This window comes from Lissotriton helveticus, chromosome 1_2 (assembly GCF_964261635.1).
Source record: "Lissotriton helveticus chromosome 1_2, aLisHel1.1, whole genome shotgun sequence".
In the NCBI taxonomy this organism is placed as follows: Eukaryota; Metazoa; Chordata; class Amphibia; order Caudata; family Salamandridae; genus Lissotriton; species Lissotriton helveticus.
In genome coordinates this window covers 162,769,819-162,782,447 of record NC_136058.1, presented here as the reverse complement: position 1 = coordinate 162,782,447, position 12,629 = coordinate 162,769,819, and the positions used below count along the sequence as shown (strand labels likewise).

General features: G+C 40.4%; 1 protein-coding gene across 1 annotated transcript in view; it reads right to left on the bottom strand.

Annotated features, from left to right (window-relative positions):
* Nucleotides 1-12,629, bottom strand: part of SLC1A7 (solute carrier family 1 member 7) — a 720,509-nt gene that overhangs the window by 350,762 nt on the left and 357,118 nt on the right. The window contains exon 3 of the mRNA XM_078673458.1: nucleotides 10,701-10,916. Within this exon, the coding sequence (XP_078529584.1) occupies nucleotides 10,701-10,916 (216 nt within the window). The remainder of the gene's footprint in view (nucleotides 1-10,700; nucleotides 10,917-12,629) is intronic.

Sequence of the window (12,629 nt, the reverse complement as noted above, 5' to 3'; positions counted from 1 at the left end):
ATGGCTAAGAACTGCTCAGGGCAGGTGTTAGCTTTTGGAGATATTCGCGCTTAGCGCGAATATCTCCAAAAGTTGGTAATAGGAGATAGCGATGTTAGCAACTGTTTCCAGTCGCTAACATCTTGGCACGCCCACTTTGCATGTCATTAGTGATAAATATCACTGACATGCAAAGTGGGGCCCAAGATGGTCGCTATCTCCTACTAGCTGTCGCTAACTGGTGTTAGCGACAGCTAGGTAATAGGGAGATAATTTTATCCCCGCTTTCTTGGCTTTTAAAGCCAAAAAAGCGGAGATAAACCCCCTTGATAATATGCCCCTTACTCCTTCCCAGGCCTTCAGCTTAGAAGTACTTGAAGAGAGGTAAGGCTCCTGCAATTAGTTAATTAATTAGGCCTCCAGGGCTCGGCAAAATATCCTGGCAGGGGAGCACAAAACATAGTCAGGTAGGCAGGGGAAAGTTGAGGTGTAGCTGGTGCATGGGAAGTGCCTTCCCAGTGTGTTGTGGCAGATTGAGTGTTTACAATTTAATGTAGTATTATCTATGTACTTGTGGATAGTACTCTTTTGTTACTAGTACACTTCACTTTTTGTTGGCATCACAGTGTATGCAACCTCTCATTTTTGTTTGTTTTAGAAACTTGCTGCATGGGCCGCTTGAGCCCCAGGAGGGCCGAGGTGAAAATGTCTGAAAGGTCTCAGAAACAACTGCCCCCCAGGGAGGTCGATTCTTGGTAACAATGAGCTCTCCCCAGCCCAGCATCAGCTTCATTGTTTGGTAGGGCAGGGGTGTTCGGTCGCACAGGGAGGCTGGTTTCATTTTCGCAGTCTGTCTCTGTGTACTCTGTGGGTCGGCTTTTTATTTTCTCCCCTTTTCAAGTGTACTCTAAGTGGACTGGGGAAGGGGACAATAAAACGGCCTACAGAGGGTCACGAGGCACTGGCCTTTCGGCCCATGTCCGCATGCCCACTTTGGTAATCCGCCCTTGACTTTCAGCACTGTTTTTTAAAAGTAAGGAGTTTTTTTAAAGAAGGTGTTGGATGTTGTTCTGTATGCAGATGAAAGCACCTAAACTAGAAATATGCGTGTAGTATAGTGTGGTGCACGACTGGAGGTATGTTGTATGTCTTATTGCATGTAGATATGTAGTTTAACAAATACTTTCATACAAAGAAGAAGCAAAGACTATTGCCTTTCAGAATAGGTGCTAGTACCTTTAAGTTGGAAAGCAGTAACCATGGAATTGTTGAATATGTTAATTAAAATATTGCTGTGTAAAATTTATGAGACAATGAAAGAACGTTAATCTGATTTAATAATTTTCATTCATAGACTTTTTAACAGAAACTGTTTCATAATAAGCCTTGATGGTGTTTTTACTTTTTTTATCTAAAACAATGGATGTATGACTAAACATCTACTCCCTTAACCACGACTTCCTGAACCACGAAAGCTTAACAACGAGCAATGCTAAACCACTACTACTTTTACGACGACTTCCTAAACCACGAAAAAAAAACACCTTGTTACTTGCCTATAGATGGCACTATTGTAATAATAATACTTCCATGAAATACGTTTTGGCAATACCACTGGGAAAGTACCTTAGCTTGAGATGAAATCTTCTGTCCGTATTTTTGTGATGTATTTGTTTTTATTACTGATCATACTCGTCACATATTCATTCTGGGACTAACCAGAGGTGTTTACTGAAGGGATAACTTCTTGTTCAATGGCAGCTCTCTAGCATCCTGATTCAATCGGGCAGTAATCAAGGGATGACCCGAAGGAGAAGAGTCAAGGCACTATGTTTTTTTTACCATGCCAGACGTTTGGATTTACTTTATGAAATTATGCAGAAATATGAGTTCATCTCATAAAAGTACAGACTACTGTAATTGAATTTACATCTGTGTCAAGGAACTGAGTCAATATTTTCATTCAAAGATATTTATTTGTGTCTATTCTTTACCTCGCCCGATTTCATTAGCTTTTCTTGATTCAATATTCAGCTCTACTTTCACAAGAATCTCTGCTGCCTATGCCCCTACCGGTGAGCTGTGTCTCAGCTTGCCTATAGTCTCAAACTCGAGCTGAGCAGTGAGAGAGATCTCACGCAGCACAGGCTGTTTACCTATTCTGTGCTTCGATCTCTGCTGCCTCCGCCCCTTCTGAGCAGTGAGAGTCCGAGTCGTGTTTAAGAACGTCGTGGTTCTGGAATTCGTTGTTCGGAATTCCTCGTTGTTCTTACTTCGTTGTTCAGGTAAGTCGTGATTTAGACTTCGTTGTTTAGGATGTTTCCCAAAACAATGTCTTCTGTTCATTGAGGTAGGAAGCTTTTTTTAGGATTCCAATGCGTGGGAGGGGTGCTCCTGCTGCAGTAAAATTCAAGGCCATTTTAGCATGGACTGTCAGCGTTATCATAGGGGAGGAGCGCGCAGCTCTCTGAGATGGATATAGTTACACATAAAAGGGTAGTGACGTCTGTGGAATTTACAGACGGTTAGGCAACCTTGAGTGCGCCGTGCCCTTGGCACCTTATTACGCGGAGTAGGGAGCCGCGGTGTACAGTTTGGGAATCATTAGTTTTAGAATTAAACTTTGATAATTGTATCACTCCTAAGCGTTAAAAGTCGCTGCTGGTCTACAAATAATTATTGGAAGTAAGCTAAGATAGTGATAATTTTTGTTAGTAGTATACGGTAAGTAGATTTCTAAAGGAAAAAATGGGACATTAAATGAAAATAGAAGGAGCATTATGCTTTCACTTCTAATGATGAGAGTGCATGTTAGCAGAGAATTACAAAAGAGGCAGTCTGAACATAATTTGAATAAATATGTAATACTATCCCTGTGACAGTTAACATTACCGCATGAAAACAAGTGTTCTTTTTATATGCACTAATGTGTGCTATGTAAATATGAGAGGGGGTTGATTTCGTTTCATTTTCACACCTCCACGTTAAGACTGCCAAATGCTTCATCAATGTTGCCCGTGGCACTCGTACGATAAATACGTTTATTTAAACTGTTTTTGTAACAGGAGCCGTGTACGAGATAGTATTTTTGCCTTTTAACAGGATTTGCAAGTAGTTTAACATACGTCTACTATGCATGTCATTAACTGTCTGTGCGCAACACATGTAAAGTGGTTTTATCGCAGGCGGTGTTATGACTTTCTCGTAATGTTAGATATAAACGCATATAACATACGTTTCAATTTGAATTTTGAAAAACATAGGGGCATATTACAATGGACAGTGAATGCATTTTCATCGACAGGAAATTGGCGATAAAGCGGCGATAATGGGTTTCATAATATGCCCTATGTTATGTTATACCCAGCTCCTCTTCACCTGTGAGAGGGGTGCGGATTTCGATGGAGGTAGGATCCAGGGTTGCCTTGAGGCTGTATTTCAGTGGTTCCAACATAACAGCCTCAAGTGCAACTCGGATAAATCCGAGGTCCTCTTTTTCGGGTGCAGTTCGGATCCGGACTGGAAAGTGTGGTGGCCTGAGAACATGTTTCCACCAGCAAGTTCGTCCCAGGTGGCAAAAAACCTTGGGATTAAGATTGACAACGGCCTCACACTGCGCTCACAGATAATTGGCCTCACGGGCACCTGTTTTGGCTTGCTCCGGATGTTGCGTAAGTTTCTCCCTTTGTTATCGGAGGAACACAGGAAGATCACAGTGCAGGCGATAATTGGCTCGAGAATTGACTATTCTAACGCTCTCTATCTCGGCCTGCCAGAATATCTGCTTCAACGGTTACAGGTGGTCCAGAATTCAGCAGCTCGGGCCATCTTTGGACTATCTCGCCGTGCTAGAGCCTCGGGTCTCCTGGAGGCACTGCACTGGCTTCCTGTCCGGAAGCGGATAATTTTTAAGACCCTGACTCTGGCGCACAAAGCTCTGCACGCCTCCGGTGCGAAATACCTCCAAAAAAGACTGACCTTCTACCACCCAGCCAGGTCGCTGAGGTCAGAATCCTTGTTCCTTGCTGCAGTGCCTCGTGTGAAGAGGGCACGCATTGGAGGCCGCTCTTTTAGACTACTGGCGTCCCAGTTGTGGAATAAGCTGCCAGTGGCCCTGCACAGCATTTCAAACTTGTTGGCTTTTAGGAAGGGGCTCAAAACCTGGCTTTTTACTTCTTAGTTTTTTCTGGGCTCCGTTGGTTTTCTTTCTGTTTTTTATCTGTTTTCCTCTTGTTATGTTGTGAGATCGGTGTGCAAAACAAAGCGCCGGGACACTCTTTGAGTAGCCGTGCGCTATATAAAACCCCAGTATAACATAACATAACATAACATAACGTAACATATGTCTCTTCATCGTATGAATTGAAAAAGAATATTTTTTGGATGGATTTCCTCTGGAAAGTACTGAGCCAGAAATTGTGCACGTTACTTTCGGAGCATTTACTTTTTTTTGACCTTGTGGAAAGGTAAAAAATTGCCAAATAAAAGATTCCTTTTTTTTTCTTAAAGGAGGATAAAGATTTTCTTCGGACTCCGAAGAAGAATTACGTGCAGTCGCCATTTCTGGATAGTGTCCGGAAAGATGAAAAAAGTTGTTTTCGCTTCAGCGCCAAATAGATAGTGAGGGAAGTTGGTGGTTTCTGCAAAAATTGCGGAATAGAAACTACTATGAACCAATAGGAAGTGTTCTTCTCAAGTCACATGATTTGACATGCGCGTATTAGAATGTGTACCCGGTGACGGAATCCGGACACGTACGTGACTTAGAAGTATCAGTCAAATTTAATAAAGTTTTAAAATGTGAAAATGAGGAAAGATATATATTGTCAAATATTAAATACCTTCATATGGGGACACTAGAACAATGCCGATAAAATTTCAAACCTTTTTTTTTTGTTTCAAGAGTGCGCGCACGCTGTCGCGCACCCTGGTACGTTTTACTACATGTGACAAATCTGAAAACGGTAAAATAAAGTTAAGGTGAAGACTTTGTAAAGATTTTGAGACTTGCATGGAGTTCTGAAGCAATTCTGACAGTGAAGAAAAGTTTATAATGCTATGAAACTATTTTTTGATAATCTAAAATATAAATCTAGAATATATTAAAAAATATTTTATATTTCCCAAAATATTATAACCTAAGTAATATAATGAAATAATATAATTTATAAACAGCTTATAGTTAAGAAGTAGCCTTTACAAAACCTATGAAATTCACTGAAAAAAACATAGGTTTTACACCCGTTATAGTTAGGAATTAGCATTTAAAAAACCTATGAAATTCACTGAAAAAACCATAGGTTTTACACACGTTATAGTTAGGAAGTAGCATTTAAAAAACCTATGAAATTCACTGAAAAAACCATAGGTTTTACACCAGTTATAGTTAGCTGAAAGTTTTACTCACATAAAACCATTGAAATTCCCGCGTTATAGTTAGTTGGACTCACTATAACTTGCGCGTGCAATGCACTGCTGATGACGTCACATATTACATCACTCATGACATGGTCAGTGACATCACTCATGACATCACTGATGACATCATCATTGTGACAGAGGGAGAGACCTCCTTTCACTGTAATGTAACCCTTGAAACACATATTAAAAAATAGAAGTTAATTCAGTAATACCACCATCAATATACACATCCACTCATTCACCAACAGTTCTATACAGTCACTCATACATATACTTACTCATCATATGTAGTGATATATCTATACATCCTGTTACACACCGACAGTCATTCAAAAGTTATAGACACACATACTCACACATGCAAATAAACTATTGAACATCCATTTATTTGCATATACAGCTATACACATACTACCACTTTTCTTCTGAGGAAACTTACACATACTTACTCTCTTAAATAATAACTTATAGAAACACATACTAACTTAAACAGGAACTCTTACAATCCCTCACTCTCACATATACTCACTTATATACATCAATATTCACATATACTAGATTAAATTAAATTAAAACATATGTAGTTATTGACAAAGACACTAGTGAGACAGTCATTCACTCACTTACACCCACATATACACACTCATCCACCCATACAGTCCTGCACATATGCTGTCTTCAAAACAGATACAAAGAGAGAGTTAGTCATTCATGCATTTATGTGTTAAGTAATACCCCCACCAAACCATACAGACACTCATACTGATACTAAAAAAACATCTAATAACCCATATACATACACATGTAGCTACTCAACCAACCCATGCAGCCACTTATACTCAAAGTGAAACACTAATACATATATTTAAATATTTAAACATTACTCACTAATATTTATTTATCAAAAAGACACACATTCACTGGATGGTGTCATCAGTGATGTCATGAGTGATGTCACTGACCATGTCATGAGTGATGTAATATGTGACATCATCAGCAGTGCATTGCACGCGCAAGTTATAGTGAGTCCAACTAACTATAACGTGGGAATTTCAATGGTTTTATGTGAGTAAAACTTTCAGCTAACTATAACTGGTGTAAAACCTATGGTTTTTTCAGTGAATTTCATAGGTTTTTTAAATGCTACTTCCTAACTATAACGCGTGTAAAACCTATGGTTTTTTCAGTGATTATATATATATATATATATATATGTATCATGTGATGAAGGCACTTTGGTGCTAAAACACGTAATAGCCGACGGATTTCAACCCAAGTAAAGGAGATTCTATGTTCTGTGCTCCTACTTTGTTTGTATGCAAGAGCCGGCTGGCAGTGGAGTTTAAAAAAAAAAACATATATATATATATATATCTCTATAATCAATCTTTCCTGCCTGTTATATTTACATATGGATGCAACAGCAACATAATTCAAAAAAGCAATCCCTTACAAAAAGAGGTAGTCACATACACATTCTAGGGGATACATCAATCCTCCACCAGCTTTAAGGAAAGTGTACACAAGTTTTTAAAACATTAATCAAGATCTGATGGACTCCTCCGTGTTGTAGGGTTGACGTGTTTTGGCCCATTCATTCGGGCCTTATCAGGATGGGAGAGGCAAGAAATGGAGAAGCTCGGGCAAATGTATAACTAATTATCACTGGAATCCCGGAAGAGCTTCCAAAGTACCAAATGGGGCAGCGTGGCTCCTCCTGAAATCATCCTTAAGGTCACTTTTTGCTTTTCCCACAACCTGAATGCATCCTGCTAACTTAGTGGAAATAGTCTGCTGCTATGGATCACAAAGCCCCGTGTTGTTAAAAACAAATCTCAAGATGTCATACCATTTGCTTACTGGTCCAATTTCAGATCCATTACTTGTGGGATGTCTGTGGGCTACAAACTCAGCTCCTCCCTTTTCACGCTCTTGGTTGGTCCTCTGGCATCATTGAAAAGCTACTTTAGCCCACTGTGTTTTGCCTATGCCAATGACACGATATTAATGTTGACCTTTTGATGATAGCTATAGTTTTCAAACACATTTTAGAAACTGTTTGTGAGCCATTAAAAACAGGATTAACAGTAAGTCACTGCACCTTAACGCTTCCAAGAATTAGAGGTTGAATTTCAGGAAATCTCTTGTCCTGAGGAGCAGACTGATGACGTAGTGAGCTTGATCTACCACTTTCATTCGTGTTCACAATCTGGGAATTACTTTTCACTTTTATCTTTTAAAGAACATATGTCCAATGTTGCAGTCACTTACTTTTTTTTATTAATAAAGGTCCTATGAGTTTTTCCCACCTTTTCCTGCTTCCTTTTGTGAAATGTTTGTGCAAGCACACAAGTTTCTAGACTCTGTTATGACAGCTCCCTCTATGTGTGTCTGCCGCAATCTGTGCACCATTCAAGCCCATTGAGTTAGGCAGTCTACTACTGGAAAATAGCCTGCACTGGAGACAATGATTTTGTTGTGATTTACTGTTGTATTACACCTATAGTTCTCCTACAATTCAAGCGTAAGCAAGGACTACAACAAGAATAAGTCACAATTCCTCATGAAAAAATCGTAGCAAACCAAGACCATTGTTTTTCTGAGCATTCAGTGTCTGTGGCTTGATGTTGACTGCTAGAGGAGCTAACCTTTTAGTCCTTCTTTTAATAGGACTAAATTGTCAGCTTCTTATTAACCATTTTTGACAAACTATGTTACTCCTTCTTCCTTGTTTGTTTATAAATGAGGGTTGGCTCTTAGAAAACTGACATTTTAGTCCTACATACATAGCTATTTTTTGACTGCTAGTCAGAGACAGTTCTAGGTCTCTTTCTTTATGTCTCTGTTAGAATAGAAACTATGTTTTAGCATTGTTAACGTAAAGTTAGCATTCGCTGCACCATTTTATGTATGGTCGCCATTTTAAATTGTAACCAAAACAAATCCTTGGCTGTTTTCGAGAAATGGCCTTCTCTAGGTTGTTTCTTCAGAGCTGGGTTCTGCTACACCAATGAATACACTGTTCTCGTTAGCGCAAACCTTTGTTGTTAGATGTAGACCTTCTCCCACTTGTCTAGCGGTGGGTACAGGCAGAATGACCTTGAAATGCGTGCCCGGCCTAGAATCGAAACTTACTCCTTTGTAATTTACTGTCCAGCTGCATCTGCTTAGAAAATTCCGTGGTGGGTGTGCTTTTATTGGTTTCGTAGTGTATATAATGTATCGTTATGCTTGCTGATGTAAGTCCCTCTGCAGCACTCCTAGGTGACTGGGCCGACCGGGCTCCACTCTGAGTGTATTTGAATAAACAAGTATTGGTTTGTATTCTCTATTGTTTGACCGACTCTTCATTTGGTATGGAAGGTGGTCGTGAGTGACTCGGGTGACCCTATTTGGGCATTTTCCTTCATCTCCACACTGTGGCTGAAGGTTGGTTAATGCTGCAAACTCTGCCACCTGATGCCTCTGGGAATGGTCCAGATCACTTGGCTTGCCAGGATTTCTTCAAAACATAAGTGTCCCTTCAAAATATCTATCAAAACATGGCTTTTTCAGACACTTTGTAGGGAAATTCTGCTGAAAGACTCACCATTTTGAACTGTTGAAATAAATAAAGGTAGGATATCTCTATAACCGCAAACTACCTTTAGGGAGAAGGGGAAATGAACTTGCTCATACAATGTAGCTTATACCCACCACTTTTCAAATTTGGCTGCTAGTGGTATGGATCAGTCTTTGAAAGATGTATGCTAAAATTAAGAGGCTGGAAAAAGAGAACTGCTTAATGAACTGGAAACTGCGGAAGCAGCTGGTAGAGGAAGAACTTAAGCTGGATATATGTTTATGTGTCTCAGTACCCATTCATTTCAAGAGTATATATTAGCATGGAGATAAATGGACAATTGCACCATTATATCGAAATCAAACAATTGCTAAGAGAAAAGATAAATGAGGATGTACCCAAGAGACAGATAAATACGTCATTAAATCACTACGAATCAAGATATTTTTATCTAAAGAGCAAGCTCACCTCAATAAGTTGACTTAAGGTCACAGACTCTTTAAAATGTTGGCCAGTCCCCTAAAACAATTCGATGAATGCTGCGATATAGGATACATTTTCTTCCAGTTGTTTGCTGTATTAATAACTAGAGTAATGAATTCCAGATGTAACTGAGATGCGGCCTAGGTATGACCCAAGATTATTTTTAATATTGAATAAAGAAATCTCAAGAATAATATCCCTATTTGTCTTCAAGGCATTATTCTTTAGAATGTTTGAATTCTTTTTAAAGATGCTGCTCCACTTCGCACAGACAGCAGAGGATTCAGCGAGCATATGAAGATGAACTACGCCCTCATCATGGCAACCAATGAGAAGTCTTTAAATTGGGACAGTGTACTGCAATATACAATGAAATTATGCAGTGCTGCTTTCAATACACACTTACACATTTTTTAAACGACATCAAATGCAAAGGCAGAGCCCTTCATTCTGAAGGGGTAGATGATATTGAGCACATAAACGTACTGGTAATTCCCTATGTGTGTTTCTTAGAGCAATTCAGAGTTAATGATCAGAGAATGAGGATTCACATGGTCTTTCTCACCGGTATAACCTCATGGTATTCCGCTTTGCCCACTGTCTGGGCCTTGAAATTTCTTCTAGGTAACAAGCAGCCAAATCCGTGATACATTTAACAAAAAAAAAGTCGATAAATGCCACAGTCGCATGAGAAAAAATGATTTGACCACCTTCAAGGCTTATTTGTACATTAGGTGTTTACAGTCATTTTCAGAGAGTATCCGAAAACATGGCGTGTGCAGTATGCATTGAAGCTATTCCCAATTAAAGTTCTGCATGTTTGGGGAATGGCTATCTAGACTGAAATAGTCATTACACAATAGAGCTCATATGAAGGTCACTTCATTAACTATCTGAAACACATAAGATCGAGTTTAAACAAATGTGAATTTCCTCTACTGAATGTGCAGTCTGATAAATGAAGACATTCTATCCAGTGCACATTTGAACCTTCGAACGTCCAGTTGCACCAGACAGATCCTCAGAAGCAAATGTGCATTCATATAGCATCTGGTTCTGGACTCAGTAAAGGAGGGGAGCAATTGGGAAAGTATTCCCTCATTGAAGAGGTCCTGGTCTTTTGTGTCTTCATTTAAACATTAATCTTGGAAAGAATGCCTCAATATAATTGGTCTATAGAATAAATGAGCTATATCCTCAACAGCCTCTGCGACGTTTGTGTGTACTTTTGTAAAGCAGGAAGAAGTGCACTTACCGAATGAGGTCTAACAAGGCATCGGCTGAGCTCATGATGGGCTTTCCACTCTGGTCGGTGTTCTCCTTCTGGGCGGCGCCTCCAGGATGAATGATGGAGACCATCACAATGCCCACTATCACCGCCACAAAGGTGGTCCACAGGTAGTAGGCTATGGTGAATATGCCAAGGCGGCTGGAAGTCTTGGCATCCAGAGCAGCCAACCCAGACATTAAGCTGCAAAGAAGAATACAACAGTTATGTCAGCATTTATATAGTTTTTAAGGTTGTCATACCATATCTGTTAAGAAACAATAACTGAAGTCGATGATTATAGAAAACTGCATGGAATGCGTTGCAAGGAAATAATAAGCCCTAGGCAACCGATGAACGACTACTAAGTTGGGCATTACGAATTGCGAATGTAAAGCATAAACTTCAATTCAGCAGTGAAATAACACATTATTTGACATCTGATGAAATCACAAGGTACAGAGAGTGTCCTACCATCAGCCCCATAATTTGCTACTAGGACTAGGGTAACACAAGCATTTGCAATGCAATAGGTCTCGCATTAACGCGAGTTTGAGCTATTGACATTGCAAATGACAATGCCTTTTATTTATGTTTTAAAAACAAAAAAAAGCCATTGTCATTTGCAATGTCATTAGCTCAGACTCGCGTAAATGCGAGACCTATTGCATTGCAAATGCTTGTTCCAACAGCTGTCCGCATTGTGAAAAGCACGTTGAAAGGTTCTGAAATAAAAACACAAAAAGATATATTTTTTTAATTAAATAACACCTTTCGCCTTCCATTCACCCAAGCTGTGGCCCAGATCAAAGTCTGCAAAACCTGTATTTAACAGGGGTCTCCCCCTGTCTACGTCAGCCGTCTTTAATGCCAGCTCTGCTGTTTCACGAGGTTGACCCCATGCCAGCACCTCACAGGGGCCCTCATCTTCCAGCTTAAAACAGGGCAGTTAGGGATCCAATTACAAAGTTAAGCTCTCTTCGGGTAAAGGCCGCGCTATATAAAAACGCATAAATACATTTAAAACAAGCATTACCCTGCTGCCGTTGTCCTCGTGGTAGACGCCCACGTGGGACGTGCTCGTGGTGCCTTGGCGGGGCTTGCTTGTGTGCTTCCCAGAGAGACAGGAGATTGGGAACGCGCGCGCGTGGCCGGCTCCGATCGCTTTCCTGAGCGTGCGCGCGCCAGTCTCCTGTCTCCTGGGAAGCAGACTCGGAAACTATAGTATCGCGCCTGGCGCGATGCATATGGCTTCGCCATATGCATCGCAGGCGCGAGACCTAAAAAAGGAATGGAAACTCCTGAAATATACAGGGCCCTGGAAGACCGTTGTCTTTTCCATTCCTACCGCAGCCATCACAATCCTTTACACCAGTGTTTCCCAAACTGTGGTCCGCGGTGACACATTCCCAGAGGGTCTGTAGGCAGCAGTTTTAAAAGCACAGAAACATTTCTTGTATAATTAGCAGCTTTCCAGCAACAATAAAAGTGTCAAGAGAATGCCAGTGATTAATGTACCTGCTGGAGCATGAGGAGAGCTTTGTTCAGTGGCAGCTTTGATTTAACTAATGAGGCACAGAGGGTTAATGTGCCTACTGCAAAGAACGTGTAACATGCATCTTAAAAAGCAGCATTTTATGTGCCTAGTTTCATGGCTGGTAGTGCCTTCTATGACGCACTCTTCCAATTTCCATTAGTGTCCACCTAATAGTGTGCAATGTCCTGGGTGCCTCCACCCTTCATAGCAGGGTCTCCTTCACCCTCAAGCAGCTCTTTTCAAGCGGCCTCGGTAAATACTTGAAGCTGCAGAAAAGTTGAGTCAACCGGACGGTATGTTCTCAGTCATAGATCAGCCAGTGTTTGTTCTTTGGGCTAAACAAGCTCTAGAACAACAGTTTGGGAGGTCAGTGAGTAGAT